Here is a 21,423-nt window from a genome sequence, read left to right on the forward strand (position 1 = left end):
TCTGCCAAGACAACGCCTGCTTCCGCTCCCGTGGTCGCTAGGACGCACAGATGGGTGGGGAAGACAATCCTTCTTCTCCAGAATTACTCCGATCTCCTCATAGTAGTTCCTCCTGTAACAGGCCAAAAAGAGGGCAACCTAACCACAGCCTCAGGGAAACCACTGAGGACCCAGGGGCCTCGGGTAGGACGAGCCCATGCCAAGGCCTTCTTTTCTATTATCCAATACCTTTGCCGGAGTTAGGAGGCGGGAGCGGGAGGAGCCAGATTGTTGGTAAACGCTGAGCCACGCTCGGACGGCCCCCGGCTCTGCGCCTGCGCGCTGGGTACGAAGCCTGTACGCAAGCGCAGCTGGTGAGCGGAAGTGCCAATCCTGGTCGCACGAGGAGTGTCGGACTATGGGGCCACACCGTGTATACTGACGCCAATATGCGCGCTGAACCTGGAATAGAGTCTAGCCCTCGGGGCCCCGGCTGCAGCCTTCGGCACTTTGCCTGCGAACAGAACCTGCTGTCCCGGCCGGATGGCTCTGCTTCTTTCCTGCAAGGTGAGAACTTGACCCAGGTGAATACTGCCCGGCCCACGTTAACCAGGTCCTGTTTGTTTTAGAGAGCGGCTGTGGTGTACCGTGCAACGGGGCGCCCCCGTCCCCGCGATACTAGCTGGTAAATGACGGTCCTGCTGGTGCAGAACTTCTTGTTTGCGTGGATACTACTAGATGCGCCGGGATACACACGTATCTTACGACTAGAAGGGAGAAGGTATCTCCACCCTGGTCAGTGCCTCTTAGAATGAAACAGGGGCAGATCTCCCCCATAAGAATGAACATACCGGAAAAGGGAAATCTCACCAGGGTAAATATCCCCCTTGACTAGATTCCTCCTCCGCTTCCCACACAGACCCCTGGGTCCATACATCCGGACTGAGGCAAATCTGTTTATTTGCATAAATACTCCGAGACTGGCAGGTCACCACCATGGGCTTAATTACTCCCTAGATCTTATACCCAAGTAAATACTCCTCAGATTGAAGGTGAAGTGATGTCCCCACCCTGAATTGAGAAGTATTTCCTCCACTTCCACCCCACCGATTGAGTACATATCTCTGTGATTGGGATTTACATTCTCTCTATATAAGTAAATATCCCCAAGATTGGGATAGGTACCTATTAGTTACCTATTGGGAAAATATCCCCTTCCCATAGCTAAATACCTCTCAAACTAGATTCGACTCCCTGGCCCTGGTAAATATACCTCTGGAGGTAGGCCTGGGGTTCACCCCCATAAATTCTTCAGTCTCCTCATTTGAGTATTACCTTCTACCCAGGTACATAACCTGCTTTCATTCATTCCTTCATTCATTGAACATATATGTATTTATGCTTTTGGTGGGGAAGGGGGGGCAGCTGGCGGCATGGGAGTCTGAACCCTTATTCATGGTGTTACAAGGTGGTGCTCTAACCACCTGAATAACCATCCAGCCTGCTTCTATTTGTGCTAAGTACTGTTCTAGGCACTGATGAAACATCATTAAACAAAACATAAAAAGTCCCTGCCCTAACGGAGTTTACATTCTAGTGGGGGAGACAAATAATAAATAAAATACCTAAGTAAAATATGTAGTAAAATGCTGTGGAGAAAAACAGGAAGGGGAATAGGGTGTGTTGGAGAGGGTTGCAGTCTTAAGTAGGATGGTCAGGAAAGGCCTCACTGAGAAGGTACATTTGAATCAAGACCTAAAGGTGGTAGAGCATCCTAGCAGTTTCACTGTGTGGGTGGGCGTGAGAAGGAAGAAAGAAAGAAAGAAAAAAAGACCTAAAGTGAAGGAGTAAACTTTGAGATTATCAGGAGGAAGAGCACACCAAGCATGGGGACAGCAGGGGCAAAGGCCCTGAGGCAAGAATTTACCTGGCATGTGTGAGGGACAGTCAGGAAGCCAGTGTGGCTGGAGCAGTGAGTGGAGAATAGTTAGTAGGAGAGGGGGGATCAGAGAGAGAGAAGGAGGAGTGCCGATCATGTAAGCCTCGTGAGTGAGATGACAGCCATTGGAAGTTTTGCATAGAGTAACATGGTCTGAGTATATTTTAACAAAATTTCTGGTTGCTGTTGTAGGGAGGTATGGAGAAAACAGGGAGATGATGGTTGCTCAGACCAGGGTGGAAGCGGTGGAGGTGGTGTGATTATGGGTGTATTTTGGTAAAACTGACAAAATTTACATATGGTTTGGTTTGGGATATGAGGAAAAAAAGTCAGGGTAACTAAGGTTTCTGCCCAGATCAGCTGCAATGGGGGAAGATGAGGAGTTCAGTTTGGAACCTTAGGTTTGCAGTGCCAAGTAGACATCAGAATGGCAGTGTGAACTGGGCAACTGGACATACAAGTCAGCAGAGACCCAAGTTGGACATACACAATTTGGAACCCTCTGGCTATAGATGGTATTTCAAGCTATTGATTGGATCAAATGATTATAGATGGAAAAGAGAAGAGGTCCTGTGACCAAGCTCTGGGCCCTACAACTTTGAGAGATCATCCATGAGGAGCTAGCAAAGGAAACTGAGAAGGATTTGCCAGTGAAGAAGGGGGAAACCAGGAGAGGGTGGTGACCGGAAGCCAAGAAAAGGCCCTGCTTGAGATGAAGGGCTGCTGCTGTTTGCATCTTACTGGGAGGCTAGGTCACGTGAAGGTTGATAATTTGAAACATGATGCTGTCGAGCTGCTGCAGTAGAGTGGTGGGGTCAAGGAAGAGAAGAGTTCTTCAGAAGCTTTGCTGTAAGAGGATCAGATAAATGAGGCAGAAGTTAAAGATGAATGTAGGATTGAGCTAGGAGAGAATTGCTGGAGTCGTGTCCTCAAGGTGAGAGGAAAGGGATTCCTGTGCTCAAGCAGAATACAGACAGCTGGTAAGTGGCAGGCACTGGAGTGGCAGGCAACACAGACACTCATGTGGCAGAGATGATAACCCCAGCGAGGATCTAGTTCTTCTTGGGGTACTACCCCCTTCAGAACAGATTCTCCTGTAGCTAAGTGCACCTCCCATGTGAAGGCAAATTGGGTTTCCTGGAAAGAGAATCCCTCAGTTGTGTAGCAGCTCCTCTTCCCAGGAAAAATGGCCCCAACCAGGGACCTTCCCAGACAGTCTCTCAGGCTTAGCTCTCTTAATGAATTCAGATGCCTAAAGTTTTTTAGAACCTAATAAATAAGGAGAAGGGCAGCCCCTTCCATGTTCTAAAACCTCAAGGGCCATGAAGCAAGAGAAGTCCTTGGCAGACCCTCAAAAAGTGTGTTTGAAACAATTTTGTTCTCAGAATCTCTGGCAAAGTTGTAAAAATGCAGAGCCCTGGTATCCACCCCATGCCTACCAAGGATGGCCCTCTTTGTTTTAATTAACTCCTGCAGTGATTCTGATTGCAAGCCAGTGTTTAGAAGCTGTGCTAGAGCTCCATTTTTTCACGCTGCAGTTGGTAGGCCCACTGCAAATCAGAATCACCTGAGGAGCTCTGACGCTCCCAGTGCCTGCACCCCACCCCTAAACAGTTAAATTAGGAGATCTGGGGAAGGATCTGGGCATTGGGGTCTGGTATTTTTTTTTTTTTTTTTAAGATGACCGGTAAGGGGATCTTAACCCTTGACTTGGTGTTGTCAGCACCGCACTCTCCCAAGTGAGCTAATTGCCCATCCCTATATAGGTATCCGAACCCGTGGCCTTGGTGTTATCAGCACCACACTCTCCCAAGTGAGCCACGGGCCGGCCCTCAAATGTATTTCTTATTGGGGGTTGTAGTCAGAGAAGTTTCAAAGCCACTGTTCTAGTCCAATCTCTTCATTTACAGATGGTAACTGAGGCCCAGAAAGGTGAGTAAAATCACTGGAGCTTACAGAGCCAGGAGGAGGCAGACAGGACTAGAAGCCAGGCTTTTTATTTCCCAAGTCTTACCTCCCATACCCTATTCATACCCACTCTGGGGATATAAACAGGAGTCAGGATTCACCCCAAATATTTATCCCTTTCTCAGGTGTTTGCATTGCTGCAGAATTTGGAAATGAGAGCCTGAGGGACAAGAGCTGGGCTGGGGAAGCTTTGGAAAGAGAAGTTGAGACCAGCCGCAGTAAGAGGGAGGAAGGTTAGCTCTCAGGAAGAACTTTCTGTTAAAGTTAATATCAGCTAATGTCTGTTGCGCACTCAGCATGTACCGGAAGCATTCTAAGTTTTACATGAATTGTGTCATTTAATCCTCATAAGAATGCTATGAAGTAGATACCATTGTTATCCTCATTTTACAGATAAAAAAGTAGAGGCAGAGAAATGAAGTGAGTGGCCAAAGAATCACTGCCAACAAATGGCAGGGGTGACATGGGGAGTCCTGGCCACCAGGCTCAGTACCTATACTGTTAAGTGCCAAGCATTGGGCCCCAGAAGCAGGGAAGATGTGGGTGAGGCCAATCCTGCTATCTCCCCAGGTGATACCTCCGTCCTGGCAGGTGTGTATGGGCCAGCCGAGGTGAAGGTCAGCAAAGAGATCTTCAACAAGGCCACGCTGGAAGTGATCCTAAGGCCGAAGATCGGGCTTCCTGGTAATTGGGCCCAGCTGAACCTCCGATGCCTGGTCTGTCGGGAGCTTTCCCCAGCTCCTCCCTGCCTATTGTGCCCAGTCTCCGTTTCCTCTTCTCATCTCCCCTCAGCTAGTTCTGCTTCTGAGCCTCAGTTTCTGTCACTTTTCTCTCTGCCTCCCATTTCTCCCTCCCTTCCTCTGTTTTCTCTTCCATGCCTCCATCTCCCCTTCTTTCTATTAACCTGTTTTCCTGCCCTTATACCCTCTGTCTTTCTCACTCCCTATGGGCTGGACCCACTGGGGTGGGAGTGGGCAGCAGCACAAGACATGGGAACTCCTAGGTTTTCCTCCCCCAGATGTCTCCCTTGGTGGGTGCTGGAGGTAGCAAGGGTGGGGTGGGTGGCGGTCAGGCCCTGCCTCCTTCCTACTGGGGATGTCATCCGTGCAGGTTCCTGCACCATCACAGGCTGAGACTGCAAGGCCCTTTCCAGAGAGCTTGGGTGCGATGTATGGAGGAAGGTGAGCCAGATGGAAGGGAAGAGCATGACAGCTTCCCCTCAATTTCCCCAGGCGTAGCAGAGAAGTCCCGGGAGCGGCTGATCAGAAACACCTGTGAGGCGGTGGTGCTGGGAGCGTTGCACCCGCGAACCTCCATCACCGTGGTGCTGCAGGTCATCAGTGATGCTGGCTCTGTATCCTTTCCCTCAAGCCTCCTCCTCCAGGAGGTTCTCCAGAACCTTGCTGATTGCCTCCCTTCTGATGGCCATGTACCTACCCTCTGCTAGCCAGAAGACCTCCAAACACTTGATAGGCACCAACTTGTTGAAGAATAAAAAACATAGCTTTAGTACTTACTATGTGCCAGGCACTGTTCTAAGTGCTGTATGCATGTTAACTGGTTTCATCCTCACAGCACATGAAACAGGTGCCATTATAATACCCATATAAGTGGCAGAGCCAAGACTTGGGCCCAAGCCATCTGGTTCTAGATCCCAAGGACCCTGGCAGATGAGTGTCCCTATGTTCTCATGTCTCAGGTAAGGAAACTGAGGCCCAGAATGGGGATTTGGTTTGCCCAAGGTCACAGTCAGAAGGCAGCAGAGGGGGCCGGCCCGGTGGCGCACTGCTATCATGTGCTGCTTGGGAAGCGTGGCGGCGCTCCCGCCGAGGGTTCGGATCCCACATACAGACCGGTTCCCGCTCACTGGCTGAGCGAGGTGCGGGAGCAGCACCGAGGGTTGCGATCCCGTTGCCGGTCCCGGTCCGGTACGGGGGCGACACTGAGGGTTGCGATCCGTTGCCGGACACGGAAAAAGACAAAAAAAAAAAAAAAGAAGGCAGCAGAGGCAGGACTCAACCCAGGCCTAACTCCAGAGCCTGTACCAGTGACCTTTGCTCTGTACCATGGATTTCAGGTTCTCCACGCTGGGGGAGCCCTGAGCAGGCAGAGCGGCTGAGTCAGGAGCTCAGCCTTGAAAGATCCCTGTGGTAGGCAAGTGAGATTGAGGGTGAGGACTGGAAATGGGTGTGTGTGTGGGTGAGGACTGGAAATGGGTGTGTGTGTGTGTGTGTGTGTGTGGCTAGTACAGGGATCTGAACCCATGACCTTGGTGTTATAAGGCTGCATTATAACCAACTGAGCTAAACAGCCAGCCCAGGAAATGGGCATTTCTAGAGGGCTTCACTGGTACATGGCCCTGCACTGGGCAGGCACTTTATAATGGGGGCAGAGGAGATGTTGTGACCCCATTTTATAGAGGTGGATACTGAAGCTCAGTGAAAGTGACAGAGGGTCAACGGCAGAGCTGGAACTGATTGATTCTAAACCTGGGACCCTCACCCACTTGCTAGGACTGGGGAAGAAAGATATGAGGAACCACGCAGAGCTGCTGTCTGGCTGCAGCCTGTGCTCTTCTGCAGAAGGTGCACAGCCACACCCCACCCTTGACTGTGGGCTCCCTGAGGGCAGCAGCGTCCTGCCAGCTCTACCACCTGTGTAGTGGCTACCTATTAGATTCAAAGTTCTGGGTCTGGCTTTGCCAGTTCCTCTCCCGTGTGATGAAAGGTTTCTTTCCCTCTGACTCTGTTTCCCTGAGATGCTTGGTACCTACTCCAGCATGTATCTGTTGAATATATGATCCCTGTTTAACACGAGGAGATGGAGACTCAGAGTAAGTCACCTAATCAAAGTTACATAGCTGAGAGACAGCAAGACCAAATCTGGAACTCAGGGTTACTTGATCCCAGAACCACTTTTAACCATTCTGTCATACTGCCTTTCTGTGATCAATTAGTGATGTCTGCCACAGGCATCACCAGGGTAAAGGGAGGCACAGATTCGTTCTGCTGGCCAGCCCTACAGTAGAAACTCTTCTTAACTGCTCCTTGTGGTGCTCAGCTCCTAGCCTGTTGCCTGAATGCTGCCTGCATGGCATTGGTGGATACAGGTGTACCCATGCGGGCTCTCTTCTGTGGGGTCACCTGTGCCCTGGACTCTGATGGGACACTTGTGCTGGACCCCACAGCCAAGCAAGAAAAGGTAGGTTGGAAGACCCAGGTGGCTGAAGGGTGGAGGCCAGACAGCTTTCTCTCTCTTCCTTCAGGTTTGGCTTCTCTGCGGAACAGTTGCCTTATGCCACCTCAGTCCCAGTTGGCAAAGCTCTGCTCTGTTCTTCAGGGCTCATTCAGCTGCAAGTGCTAGTAACCCAACTCAAACTTGCATAAGCAAAAAGCGAATTTATTGACTTATTACCACACTCAAAAAACAGAGATCTAACTAAAACCAGGACTTTAAACACCATTTGGATTTCCTTGCTTGATTTCTCATGCCTGCTTTTTTCTGCATGTCAGCTTCATTCTCTCTGGCCAGCATTTTTTTTTTTTTTTTTTTTTTTGGCAGCTGGCTGATATGGGATACCCAGCCCTTGACTTGGTGTTACAAGGCTACACTCTATCTGGCCAGCATCTTTTCTGAGGCTGAGACTGGCCCCTTAAGCTTTATGCATCCATCTTAAGAGGCTCAAAAGCAAATAGGAAGAGAAGAGAGCTTTCCTCATCCACTCAGGTTCATAGTGTCCTAGGGCTGTGGTTATGAGTTATCTGCCCACTGTTGTAATGGTCACATCCAGTCAGGAAAACAAATCACTTATGGTATTTTCTTCAGAGGGAATTGAATGCATTTACCAGCCCTGGGCTGAACCTGCGAGCTAGCTCCTGCTGTGTGCTGTTGGAGACGTCACAGTTGGTCCTGGTTGCACGAAAGATGTTCCACCTCTGTCCTGGCTGCCAAAGTCCAGAATCCAGCAGCTCTGTATGGCAATTATGGCAACTGCCACTGTCAGAATGAGGGCCAGGATGCTTCTCTCTCCTCCTTCCAGTCTCCCACAAGATTACTGGTAGACTCTAACTGGCAAGGTAGCCTGGGAAATCTAGTTTGCTGGCTTCCAGCCCCTGCAGTACAGAGCATGGAAGGGTGAATGGGAGGCTGAGATGGACCAGGTAAGGAGCTTGAGGAGCTTTCTACAAAGGAAAGGTAGAGCGCTGTTACCTAGGGAAATGGAAGGGGTGGTATGTTGACAACAACTGTACTCCATATGTAAGCACCTGGCTGTGGGAAGGGCAAGGCCTTGAGGCTGAGGGTCTGGAGTCCCCTCTTTGGGACCAACTGAGATTTTACCTGAGGGTAAAGCTTTAGGTCTTCCACCACCTTCTACCCATTGTCCATAGGAGGCCCGGGCAGTCCTGACTTTTGCACTCGACAGTGTGGAACAGAAGCTGCTGATGTCTACGACCAAGGGACTCTACTCCAATGCCGAGGTACCAGCATGGGGGTGGGGGTGAAAGCCATATCTTCCTTCCCATCCTGACATGAGATTTTGTCCCAACTCTGCCCGGGACTCTGAGAGTATTAAGCAGGGCCTCTTCCTTGCATCCCTGTCTATAAAAAAGAGTTTTTGGACTTTGTAACCACAGAAACCTTGGTGGAAATTTTATTTATTTGTTTATTTATTTATTTATTTTTTAATTTTTTTTTTAAGATGACTTGTAAGGGGATCTTTTTTTTTTTTTTAAGATGACCGGTAAGGGGATCTCAACCCTTGGCTTGGTGTTGTCAGCACCATGCTCAGCCATTTAGCAAACCGGCCATCCCTATATAGGATCCGAACCCGGGGCCTTGGTGTTATCAGTACCACACTCTACCGAGTGAGCCACGGGCCGGCCCTCTTGGTGGAAATTTTAAACAGAAGCCCAAGAGGAGGAGCTCAGTTTGAAATCAGGAGGTGTGGGGATCTGTAGGCCACCAACTTCCAGCTCAAAGGGTGAGCCACCTGGAATTCTATGTCTCTGAGGAACAGAGTTTGGAAACAGTTAAGCCAAATGGTCTCCAAGAGCATTTCCATTCTGGACCCCCTATGAATGTAAGAATAAGTGGCAGTAAAGATTTGTGGTCCCTGATTTCATGGCTCTTAAGATTCTTTGGGGCCAAAGGGCCTGTGGCTCTAAAATCCTAAGACCTGTCTAAATCTGAGAGCTCTCAGTTTCCATAGGCTCTACAAGGTTGGGGTCTCTTCCAAGGTGTTGCCTGATCCCATTGGTCTAAGGTCCTGTCACTGTCAGAATCTGATCCCTGAAGCCATGCTGTTTTCCCTCCTGTTCCCCTCTAAGAGCGCATGAAGTGAGAAAGAAGAAAACGCACCTGAAATAATCCCCTCACCACTTACCTCACCTGGGGTGGGGGGTGGGGAGGAAGTGGTAGGTTTGGGGGTTAATGGAGTCAAGTGGGGTTAGGGAACCTCTCAGGTCAGCTGGGCTGTGTGGGTGTGCAGGGCAAGGCCCCAAGCACTGACAAGTCTCTTCCCCTCCCAGCTCCAGCAGTGCCTGGCTGCAGCTCAGGCTGCCTCGCAACACGTCTTCCGCTTTTACCGGGAATCCCTGCAGAGGCGTTACTCCAAGAGCTGAGGCAAGCTGAGGCAAGCTGGAGCAGGGTGCCCCTCCCACTGCCACCACCCACCACCTCCAGCCTCAAGTAAACCAGCAGCCAGTCTTGCCTCTCTGTCCCTGTGTGCACATGTGAGCTTGTAGTTCTGTAGCTGCAGGGGCTCCTGCTGAGGAGGACAGAAACCTCAGCCCCTGACAGCCCCAGGCATGGGGGCATGACCTCCCCCTCTGCAAGGATAACATTAAAAGGAGCTCAATTTATTGAGTAAATGAGTCAACAAAAGGGTACTTAAAGAGTTCATGGAAAGATTCATATTATCTTTTCAAAGTTTTCTTTTGGCAGCTGGCCAGTAAGGGGATCTGAACCCTTGACCTTGGTGTTATAATACTGTGCTCTAACTAACTGAGTTAACTTGCCAGTCCCTGATTCATATTATCTTTTAATTCTATTTTTCCATGAACATTTTGAAGTACCCTTATATTCATTTGTTCTAACAAATGTGATGAGCACCTGCTATATGCAGGCCCTGCTAGGTGCTAAGGAACTGGGAATGAACAAGAGAGACTCAGATCCCATGTTTGAGGAACAGGGGGGTGATGGGCAAATAAAATTGGTATTTGTCAGATGGTGGTAAATGCTATAAAAAATTAAAAAGCAGGGAACAGGAATTTGGGTGAGTTAGTTTGGGGACGGTAAATTCAATACATCAGTCAGGGATGCCTTCCCATGGATGGGGACATCTGAAAGAGGAAAGACAGTGGGCTGTTGGATAACATAGGGGGAGATCAGATCCTTCAGGTGTCGAGGAACAGCAAGGTGGCCAGTGGCTGGAGAGGGAGGAGATGGGATTGGGGGAGGAGCAGGCGCAGCATGCTCATAGGGCCTTTGTTCTGAGTGCTGCTTTAACCCACCCAGCAACATTGTAAGGACGGGCTGTTATGACGGTCTCCATTTTTTTTTTTTTTTTTTAAAGATGACCGGTAAGGGGATCTTAACCCTTGGCCTGGTGTTGTCAGCACCACGCTCAGCCAATGAGCGAACCGGCCATCCCTATATAGGATCCGAACCCGTGGCCTTGGTGTTATCAGCACCACACTCTCCCGAGTGAGCCACGGGCCGGCCCTATGACAGTCTCCATTTTAAGATGAGGAAACCAGCTCATAAGCCAGCTAGCTGCCCAAGGTCCCCAGCTAGCCTGCAGCGGAAAAAGGATCCCACTGGGGAAGTCCAGTCGCAGAGCCCTCACTGTTCAAACAAAACCCAGGGAGACACCAGCACATGCTGAACTGTGGTTCCCCATCTATAAACAAGTAGTTGAGGCTTGTTGGTGCTTAGTCAGGGATGGAAGCACCCACTAAGGGACGTTTGGAAATATAGGGGGCAAGTTTAGTTACCATTTGACTGCCCCTTTCCCCCTACCCTCCAGGGTATGTAGTGGGCAAAAGCCAAGGATATGTGAGCTTCCTGCAAAGAATAACTGTCCCACAGTTGGGCCACTTGCTGTCAAAAGAACTCAGAGGGAAACAGCAAAAAGCCATTTACATGAAGGATGTATTTAATCCTCATCACAGCTGGGATGTGGAGAAAGCCAGTCCCATTTTGCAGATGAGAAAAAAGCTCAAAGAGAAGTCACTTGGGCCCAGGTTACACAGCTTTGGAGGAAGGGCTTGGAATGCAGCCCTCTAATTGCTAACCACTAGTGTTGTGAAGTGAACATTCTGTAATTTGGAAACCCTCCACCCCACTGATTTACCCCCTTCTCCAGCTCTGAGGTCTCAGGGAGCACCTGGGCTTGCCCAGCACATCCTGTTACCTGGCCAGTCCCTTTCTGGTCTCAGGTACTCCTAACCCCTTCCACCTTCCCACACACACAGACAGACACAGGTTTGGTTGCGAGAGTGTCTGGTGTTTAATCTTTCACATTGCTGCCGCCCAGTGCGTGGTGGCCAGGAAGGGGAGGAGGTTGTCCAGTTGCCTCCCATTTCTGGATGCTGATGCCGCTTCCTCTTCAACCAGGATTCTCCACTCTGTGCCATGAGTGCACTGGGCTGCTTGACTCTGGGTTCACAGCGGGTCACAGGGGCAACTAGGGTGGATCTCGGGAGGCAAGGTAGGCAGCTAGGGTCACCAGAGCAGCCGCATACGTGCACACGCCTAGACCAACAGCGAGGACCCCCAGCAGGAAGGCGCGGCGGGAGGCAGCCCCTGCCCCCTGGATGTCCCCCTTGGCCCAAGCCTTGCTGGTCTGTAGAGGCAGTGGACAGCAGTGACCCAGGCATCCCCTCATCCCCACCCTGCTTCCCACAATCCCAGACCCTTCCCCGACCCCTCCTTCACCCAACATACCCATTCATTCATATATTCTAAAAACAGATGTGGAGAACCTACTATGGGTCAGGCACAGTTGGGCACTGGGGATACTGAATGACTGATAAAAACATACATTATTATATGCCATTGTTCTAACACATTTGGTTCTCACAGTGACCCTGAGGTAGGAATTATTCACATTTTACAGATGAGGAAAATGAGGCACAGGGAAGTTGAGTGGTTTGCCCAAAATCTTACAGGTAGTGGCAGACACAATTTGAGTTCAGGTTCCAAACTACCACCCTGGGCTGCCCTCTAGAAAACATGCCTCATTTTACCCCTGCTTGTTTCTGTGTGGATCCTTTTCTCCATCTCCATGTGGCCCCCACTCCAACATGGCTCCTCTTTTGCTTTTGGTTTTTCTAGTGCATTTTTCTCTTATATCCAGTCCCCTCCCAGTCCCACACACAAACTGACCTTCTGGGCCAGACAGAAGGCAGCGATGCCCATGGGCCAGAAACAACAGAGCATGGAGAAGACAGCCAAGCCAAGGTGGTCGTGGGGTAGGAGTGGAGAGAGACGGTCACCCCCATCCCAGTCCGAGTCACTGTCGCTGGATAACGTGTCCTATGGGCAGAAGAGGACCTGGGTGAGCATCTCCACCCACCTTTCCTGCCTCACTGCTCTGCTCCACATAGCCCCCAAAGACCAGTACCTCCCCCAAAAACCTCCCCAGAGACACAGAGACAAAAATGTTCAAAGAGATGGACTTTTGACTTTTCTGGATTCTGGATCTTTTTGAGGGGAAGCTGTGGATCATGCCAAGAGAAGAGCCCCACAAAACACTCAAAGTTTTGAGTTCATTTTCATGGGGATCACAGGTCCAATCATGGACACTACAATTGCCTTAACAGGTTAAGTGACCACAGGAGGCCCCTTTTGACCTGCAGGCATTTATCAATCTCAGAAAATTTTAACTTTCATTCAGGGACCCAGCGGGGGCCCTGAGGTATGGATTCGGGGGCATGAAGCTGAACCCAGCCTCAACCAAGTAAAGAGCACACCAAAAACACCATTTTCACACAGGTAGCCCTCCATAGCCACCACAATTGCCACAGCTCCCGCAAAAGCAACTAGTCTATAGCAGCAGTTGCAGTCACATCCACCATGCAGATGACATGCCAGACTCAACTTCATTAACACAGAGAGGGGCACCAGCGGAGACCCATAAAAAAGGCCCTCTCTGTTCACAAAACACACCAGAGTAATAGAAGCAGCATCTGATTTACGATAGTGGAGGACTTGATCACACCTGTCTCAGTACTGGACAGATCATCTAGGCAACAGACCCACAGAGGAAGAGTTAAATCTATCAGATGGAGAGAACAAATCTACAGTTAGAGGTGGGAGGGGGAGAGGGGAGATTGGATAAGGGGCATAAAGAATAAGTATGATTTGTAACCATGACTATGCTAATAAAATTTAAATTGCAAAAAAAAAAAGTTCCAGAAAAAAAAAAAAGAGTAGGTAGGAAATTATATTTTAAAAAAAAAATTTCTAGGAAAATGTCCCAGAGCCGGCCTGTGGCTCACTCGGGAGAGTGCGGTGCTGATAACACCAAGGCCACGGGTTCGGATCCTATATAGGGATGGCCGGTCGCTCACTGGCTGAGCGTGGTGCTGACAACACCAAGTCAAGGGTTGAGATCCCCTTACCGGTCATCTTTTAAAAAGAAAAAAAGAAAATGTCCCAGAACTAAAGGATTATGAGTTTATCTTTTATACACATCAAAACTCATGAAACTGTTCACATTTGTTGCATGCAAATTAAGCCTCAGTTAAAAGGGGGCTCAAATAAAAAAATAGACTCATTCAAATCTCAAAGTAGATTACAAATGATTTCTAACTAGTTGCTCTAGTTTGAATGTCCCCTGTAAAACTCCTGTTGGAACTTAATCCCTGTTGTAACAGTTTTAAGAGGGCAGGAAATCAGTCTATGGTATTTGAAAGGTGGGGCCCTTAAGAGGTGATTGGATCATGTGGGTTGTGCCCTTCATGAATAGACTGATCCATTTGTGGGTCAATCCCAGGGGTTAATGGGCTGATTAAAGAGTAGACTGGTGGCTTCATAAGGAGACCAAGGGAGCATGGTAACACTCTTGCCCCCTTTACCACGTGATGCCCTGTGCCACCTCAGGACTCTGAGGAGGGTCCCCACCAGGAAGAAGGCCCTCACTAGATGTGCCCTCTCAACCTCGGACTTGCCAGCCTCCAAAACTGTAAGAAATTTCTTTATAAGTTACCCAGTTTCAGGTATTTTATAAGTGACGGAAAACAGACTAATACATTGGTAGCCCCCAGACAGCTGACAGAAGCAAACCAATTCCTTTCCGGAGGAAGGAACCTTCATACTAGGCTTCAAAATAATTTTTCCTAAAAATGATTTTTCAATTACAATGAGCAGCATACTGTCAAAGGTAGTCAGGCACATGAGAAACTGTGAACGAGCGGAAGTAATAAGGCCCTCAAAGTCTTCAGATGTTGGATTTATCTATGTCAAAATTATGCTTACTATGTATGGCAGATTGTGTTTTCCAAAAATAGTCACAAGACTCCCATCCCACATGATGTTTTTATAGTGTGACTTTGATACTCCTCTCATCAACGGATGAGGTCTGTGTCCCCTCCCCTTGAATCTGGGCAGGCTTGTGACTCACTTGTAATTAACAGAATGTGGTGGAAGTAATGCTACGTGACTTCCAAAGCTAAGTCAGAAAAGGTGAGGCAGCTTCTGCTTTGCTGAAACATTCATGCTGGGGGTATACGATAGTCTGGCCGCCCTGAAGCCGTCATGCTGTGAGGAATCCCAAAACATCCCACAGGGAGAGACCACATGTAGAAGCACTGAGACTACCCACATGAAAACAGAAATACCCAGCCAGCCCTGGACTGTTCTAGCTCCAGCTGCTGCAACCTCAAGAAAGACCCTAAAGCAGAACCACCCAGCTGAGTCCTTCCCAAACTCCCAACCCACAGAAACCATGAGATAATAATGACTGTTGTTAACTTTAAGCCACAGAGTTTTGGGGCGATTTCTTATATAGCAACAGTAACTGAAGAACTATGTTTAAGAAATAAAAACATTATTTCTTATATGGCTGGTTAGCTCAGTTGGTTAGAGCATGGATACTGACAGCACCAAGGTCCAGGGTTCAATCCCTGTACCGGCTGGCTGGCAAAAAATAAATGAAAATAAAAGACAAGTTTGACAGTATGTACAAGGAATAAGAAATTATAATCAGTGACATTAACCTGAAAAAAAGAGACTGGGGCTGACAGAGGCCAGAAGTGCATTTGCTCTGGAGAGAGAGATCAGAGGGAAGACGAAGAGCTAAAGGCCAGGGAACGAAGATGAGAGACAGATCTGAAGAGAAAAAGGTAAAGAACCCAGGAGAGATGTAGAACAGGAACAACCATAACTGGAAATCCCAGAACTAACACATGGTTGGGAGATGAGACTCCGGGCCTAGGGCAGAGACCTCCAGCTGCCAGTCTATCAGATGGTGGCCATAAGTGCCCGAACTCCAGCCCCTTCCCTTAGCTTCCACTAAGGCTTGCTGCTCCTACCTCAACATCGGGGGACCCTGGTTCCCCCAGGCCAGCGCTTACAGAGGGAAGCGGTGGTGACAGGAACTGCCAACCCCTCAGGGACTCCGCAAAGGCTGTCTCTCTCAACGGAGACCCCAAATCAGGCTTCTGGGCAGGGAGCTCACAGCCTGTGCCCAACAGCAGAGGCTGCTGAAGCTCACGAAGACTAGGGCTGTCCATGGCTGGAAAGAGACTCTGGAAGGAGTTTCCTGGAGGTAGGAGGAAGGAAAAGACAAGTTATAAAAGTCTCACTTCACCCATGCCCTGATCCCTGACTTTGGAGAAACTCAAGCAGAGACTAGTTAGTTCAACAACCCTCAGACCCATCTTACAGATAGGACAACTGAGGCCAAGAGTAAAAGGGGTTGGCCCAAGTTATGAAGAGAACTCAGGGGTCTGGGATATCTCTCTCAGGCAAAAACCACACACTTGTTGCACACTTATCCCAAACCATGCCTTACATACTTACTGGCTCCATGAACTCCCCACCAACACGCCCATTCCAGTTCACACCCCCTCAACACTCATCCAGGCTCACACACACTTCCTCAGTACACAGACCCATCTCCCCGCCCCCGATCAAGGCTGGAACTTTAGTCCACACTCCCCCTTCTATGCCCCCCAGACCTGCACATGCTCTCAGTACCCAAGTCCCCTGCAACACATCCCCATCCAGACAATCCCAAGCCCCACTGCGCACGTTCATCTCCCAAATGACTCTTTGTATACTTACCCCAAACAACATCAGCTCCCAGAAAACACCTCTAGGCCCAAAACCTCCTTGCACATTTATCCCAAATGACTCCTTGCACATGCCTAATCCTTCTAGTATCAGAAACCACACACGCACACAGGCTTCCCACATGTGCACCCCGACACTGTCCCCTGTTCCCATCACTTCCCTTGCACACCTGCCCCAAACACTCACCAGGTCCACACACTCCTGCCCTACTCCACCCACACCCATGACCCCACACACCCACCAGCTCGCCAGATACTTCCTGGTTTACCCAATCCTCCTTTGCACACCTCGCCCCATAACACTCCCAAACCCAGCACCCACATACACATACACACTCGATTCCCCCTGGGGGACCCCTAAACCTCCTGCCTGCTCTCTCTAAACCTTGACTGAGCCATTGCCTCCCCATCCCCAACTCCAGGACTCAGGAGAGGGATGCTGCCCGCCACCTGGGCCCCTCACTCACCGCCCACGGTCATAGGACATGACCTCCTGGTCCCCCTGCATCGACACCCGCCCTGACACTGTCGCCCGCGGGGTGGGCAAACAGCGAATGCCGCATCCCCGGGCCGGGCCCGGGAAACGCCGGGTCTGCGATCTCTGCTCAGTCGGGTCTCAGCGCCCCGGGCCCGCGGCGCGCGGGGGCGGGGATGAGGCGGGGATGAGGCGGGGCGATGGCCTCCCGGCTCCGCCCCCGCGGTGGCCGGGGAGGAGGCCTTGAAGGCCGACGTCAGCGCGGGGTCGCTGGCCCGTCACGCCCAGGTGTGAGGTGGGGGTCTCTGAGAAAGTGGCCCTTCCCCCCAGCCCTGAGCACAGGCCCACGCTTTGCTGATCGGTGGAGGGGGCTCCCCCGATTCCCCGGGGCCTTCCTGGCTTGGCCCAGCCTCCTCCTCCGCACCCCCGTTGCCCAATAATACCCAATAATGGTAACAGCAGCTCTGGCTAACTGTGTGCCCTATTCTTAGTGCATTACATACACATTTACACATTTATTCCTCAGAACAGTACTAAAGGCACTGTCACTGATTGTCCTGTTGCCCGGGGAAGAAACAGGCACAGAGAGAGCACGCTGCTGGCGCAGCATTGAGTGCAGCCGATGCCCCAGGCCCTGAGTTAAATGCTTTACCATCATCGCACTTACTCTTCTCAGTAGCTCTGTTTTTATCCCTATTTTGCAGATAAAGAAACTGAGGCTCAGAGATGAGTGCTTACTTGGTCGAGGTAAACAACTGGTACTAGGACCAGCAGGTTATAATCCAGGGCTGTGTTCCTTGTTGACCCAAGGGAAGGGGAGGAAGCAGAGGCAGAAGTGGGGTGGAGGCTTCCAGGAAAAGGAGGCTGAGTGGGGCCCGGGGTGGGGTGAGGCGCTGATTATTAGGTGGTACAAGTGGTGTTCGTGAGACATTATTTGGATCCACACAGACCTGGGTTGCTTTCCAAGCCCGTCAAGGCACTTGCTGTGTGACCTCTGCACAATGGCTTCACCTCTCCAAACCCCTATTTCTTCATCTGTAAGATGAGGGAAATACTCCCTGCTTCTTAGCTGTGATAATGTACATAAAGTATTCATTGAATCCCCATATCAGCCAGCTGCCAAAAAAATTTTTTTAATAAAATAAAATAATAAAGTACTTAGATTGCATACGATAAGAAATGTCCAACATTTACCCAAAGCCTGGCAAAGTACTCTGAACATGTTTGATGATGTTAATTAATATTATTATTTGTATTCATCTCTATCAGTCTAATTAGGGGAATCTCCTCGCCCTGCAAGCCTCCACCTTCTTCAGGGAGCCTTGCACTGGCCTCCCCTTATCAACTAGAGGCCCTCCATCTCATCAGACCAGAGGATTCCCCAGCCTGATGTGGGGCCAGCTGGAGTTCCCTCACTCCAGGACTCCAGGGCTCTGTGCCAAGAGTCCAGACGGTGGAGCTGGCACAGGCCCCACTCTTGGGGAGAACAGATAGAGTCTGCGAGTGCACTTGGCTCAGCCAGAGCTTTTGGCAGACTACAGAGGCAGGGAGACCCACAGAGGCAAAGGTGAGAGAAAAGGAGGCAAGATTGTTTTGCTCAGGAGAGGTACCCTGTTACTATCTCCTTAACCTTGCTCTAGTTGTTTTTTCATATCACTATGAAACATATTATGTATTTCTTTTGTTTGTGGTTTGAATCCTCCCACATTAGTGTTAACTCCACAAGGGCTGAGATTTAATCTCTTTTGTTCATTGCTGTGCCTCAAAGCCTAAAACAGTGCCTGATACAAAGTGGGCCTTCCTTATATATTTGAGGGTTGAGGGCATGAATTCCCACCAGCCTCAGTTTTTCACTGAGTCACTAAGCTCTGTGAGTACCCTTGTCCTTCTAAGGCACCCTAGATATTAATGCACTTCCAGCTAGAGCTCTCTGGCCACCACCAGCCTTTTATAGCCTCCCCAACCCCACCCCTTTCGGGAGGTCGGGAGAGGCCCAGGCATCTCAGAGTTTGAGATGGGCCTGGATTATTAAACACAAGATTCCAGCAAGGATCATCAATAGAGGCTTAACCCTTTTTTTTTTTTTTTTTAAAAAGATGACGGGTAAGGGGATCTTAACCCTTGACTTGGTGTTGTCAGCACCACGCTCACCCAGTGAGCAAACCGGCCATCCCTATATGGGATCTGAACCCGCGGCCTTGGTGTTATCAGCACCGCACTCTCCCGAGTGAGCCACAGGCCGGCCCCAGAGGCTTAAACCTTTGAGTGAAAGTTTAATGAGGAACAAGATATTTATTTCATCTCAAAGTATCTTCTCATAGATTATTTATCACAAAGGAAAAAACAATAGTGGAGAAAACTGGCAGACATCACCTTAACCAGGTGATAAAAATTAATTTAACATCACCAGTAATGGAACAAAGCAACCTCATGTGCCTCCTGATATGATACACTAAGGAGGACACATCATTTCTGTGGTTTTCCTACCAAAAATGCATAACCTGTTGGATCCCTGTACTAGCCAGCTGGAAAAAAAAAAAAAGAAAGAAAGAAAAAAAAAGCTAAAAATGCATAACCTGAATCTGATAATAAGAAAACAGAAGACAAAGCCAAAATGAGGGTTTTACACTGTATAAAGTAGCTGGCCTGTACTCTTCAAAATGTCAATATTATGAAAAAAACAAAATAATTGTACCGGCCAGCCACCAAAAAACAAAACAAAATAATAACAACAATAATAATTTTAAAAAGCTGGCTGACATGTACTAGATGAAAGGAAACTAAAGAAACATAACAAGTAAATGCAAAGTATGGCCAGTTAGCTCAATTAGTTTGAGCACAGACTTGTAACAAAGGTTTGGTTCCCTGTACCAGCCAGCTGCAGAAAAAAAAAAAAAGGGAATGATCCTGGGGGAATAGTGACTAAGTACGTTATTGGGACAACTAGGGAAATCTGAATATAGGCTACAGATTAGATGACAGTTTTGTATCAATGTTTTTTTGTTTTTTGTCTTTTTTTAAAGATGGCCGGTAAGGGGATCTTAACCCTTGACTTGGTGTTGTCAGCACCACGCTCACCCACTGAGCAAACCGGCCATCCCTATATGGGATCCGAACCCGCGGCCATGGTGTTATCAGCACCACATTCTCCCGAGTGAGCCACGGGCCGGCCCTGTATCAATGTTAAATGAAGGGCTGGCCAGTTAGCTCACTTGGTTAGAGCATGGTGCTGATAACACCACGTTCAGATCTCTGTACCAGACAGCCACCCCCCCAAAAAAAGCATAAATTGATATTGTGATGTTAAATCAGTACTACAATTATATGAGAGTTCCCTTATTCTTTGGAGAATTTTACTATATGGTGTTGTTCTGTATGCCCATCATAATTTAACGGGAACATTTCACAATATCTGGAGCCCTTGATGTCCTGCAAATGAAGAGGAGGTCCTCAAATTCCTTGCAGCAGGAACCTACTTAGGTCGTACCACTAAAATTGCACATAATTAAAAGCTTTCGGGCCGGCCCGTGGCTCACTCGGGAGAGTGTGGTGTTGATAACACCAAGGCCACGGGTTCGGAACCCATATAGGGATGGCCGGTTTGCTCACTGGGTGAGTGTGGTGCTGACAACACCAAGTCAAGGGTTAAGATCCCCTTACCGGTCATCTTTAAAAAAATAATAATAAAATAAAAATAAAAATAAAAGCTTTCCTTTCTCAAAAAGATATGCCTACATTATCTCCTATATAGTATCTGTGTGTGTGTGTGTGTGTGTGTGTGTGTATATGAGGGGTCTTCAAAAAGTTCATGGAAAGATTCACATTATCTTTTTATTTAATTTTAGCAGCTGGCCAGTACAGGGATCTGCGTATTATCTTTTAACTCCATTTTTTCCACAAACTTTTTTGAAGCAGAAAAGCAGGCAAAAGACTTGAACAGAAACTTCACAAAAGATGAAATCCAAGGGAACAATGAAATACAAAAAATATATATATATATATTCGACTAGTCATCAGGGGAATGCCAATTAAAATCATGATATGATACCAATACACACCCACCAGAGCGGCTAAAATGAAGAACAAAAACAACCAAGTGTTGAGGAGGATCTGGAGGAGCAGGAGCTGTCACAGGGCTGGTGGAGTGTGGTGGGTTCAAGGACTAGGAAAATGTGTTGGCAGTTTCTACTACAGCTGAACATATCTTGTGACCCAGCAAGTTCACCTCAACCAGATGTGAGCTATGTCCACCAAAAGGCAAATTCCCATAAACAGGATGGATAAAAAAATTCTGCCATCTTCACAAAAGGAAACTATACAGCAATGAGAACAAAAGATCTACAGCTACATGCAAACAAAACACTGAGCAAAGACAGCGGGCACAAAAAAATTCATATTGTATGATTTAATTTATATAAAGTACAAAAACAGGCAGAACTAACCCATGTTGTTAGAAATCCAGTTAGTAGTTACCCTTAGGGGCATCCTGGAAGAGGCATAAAGGACATCCTGGGAGGCTGGTCATATTCTTGAGTTCTGGTTACCAGGTGTGTTCAGTTTATGCAATTTAATCAAACTGCTAATTTATGCACTTGTGCACTTTCCTGTTCATCTGTTATACTTCAAAAAAGTTATTTTTGAAAAAGAGTAAGTTAGATCTTTACATATTGACATGGATAAGTTTCCAAGATTTATCACTGAGTGGAAAAAGCAAGGTGTAAAACAATATGTACTGCTGATATGGAAAACTGTGTGGCAATTCC

General features: G+C 48.5%; 2 protein-coding genes across 4 annotated transcripts; one reads left to right on the forward strand and one right to left on the reverse strand.

Moving 5' to 3' along the window:
• The first annotated feature begins 50 nt into the window (after positions 1-50).
• EXOSC5 (exosome component 5) lies at positions 51-9,764 on the forward strand. The gene is made up of 7 exons (XM_008583296.1): positions 51-54; positions 334-546; positions 4,457-4,570; positions 5,119-5,240; positions 6,947-7,087; positions 8,275-8,364; positions 9,415-9,764. Exons 1-7 carry the CDS (start codon positions 51-53, stop codon positions 9,505-9,507), a joined length of 777 nt encoding a protein of 258 aa, XP_008581518.1. The 3' UTR covers positions 9,508-9,764.
• Positions 9,765-11,372: 1,608 nt separating this feature from the next.
• TMEM91 (transmembrane protein 91) lies at positions 11,373-17,438 on the reverse strand. 3 transcript variants are annotated; one of them, XM_008583283.1, is made up of 4 exons: positions 17,399-17,438; positions 15,424-15,653; positions 12,275-12,424; positions 11,373-11,732 (listed from the first exon to the last, which is right to left on the reverse strand). In XM_008583283.1, exons 2-4 carry the CDS (start codon positions 15,622-15,624, stop codon positions 11,574-11,576), a joined length of 510 nt encoding a protein of 169 aa, XP_008581505.1. In that variant the 5' UTR covers positions 15,625-15,653; positions 17,399-17,438; the 3' UTR covers positions 11,373-11,573. The 3 variants fall into 3 exon arrangements, with proteins under 3 accessions (XP_008581505.1, XP_008581506.1, XP_008581504.1); XM_008583284.1 differs by lacking the exon at positions 17,399-17,438 and adding an exon at positions 16,653-16,781 and having other exon boundaries at positions 11,373-11,584; XM_008583282.1 differs by lacking the exon at positions 17,399-17,438 and adding an exon at positions 16,653-16,781.
• Positions 17,439-21,423: the final 3,985 nt, after the last annotated feature.

This window comes from Galeopterus variegatus, unplaced genomic scaffold, assembly GCF_000696425.1.
Source record: "Galeopterus variegatus unplaced genomic scaffold, G_variegatus-3.0.2 Scaffold2882, whole genome shotgun sequence".
Classification (NCBI taxonomy): Eukaryota; Metazoa; Chordata; class Mammalia; order Dermoptera; family Cynocephalidae; genus Galeopterus; species Galeopterus variegatus.

Coding starts and splice junctions, on each gene's coding strand:
- EXOSC5 (XM_008583296.1), top strand. Junction 547..4,456: donor CTCTGCTTCTTTCCTGCAAG/GTGAGAACTTGA, acceptor CTATCTCCCCAG/GTGATACCTCCGTCCTGGCA. Junction 7,088..8,274: donor CCACAGCCAAGCAAGAAAAG/GTAGGTTGGAAG, acceptor CATTGTCCATAG/GAGGCCCGGGCAGTCCTGAC.
- TMEM91 (XM_008583282.1), bottom strand. Junction 12,425..15,423: donor CAGGGTCCCCCGATGTTGAG/GTAGGAGCAGCA, acceptor TTCTGCCCATAG/GACACGTTATCCAGCGACAG. Junction 11,733..12,274: donor CCTTCTGTCTGGCCCAGAAG/GTCAGTTTGTGT, acceptor CTGCCTCTACAG/ACCAGCAAGGCTTGGGCCAA.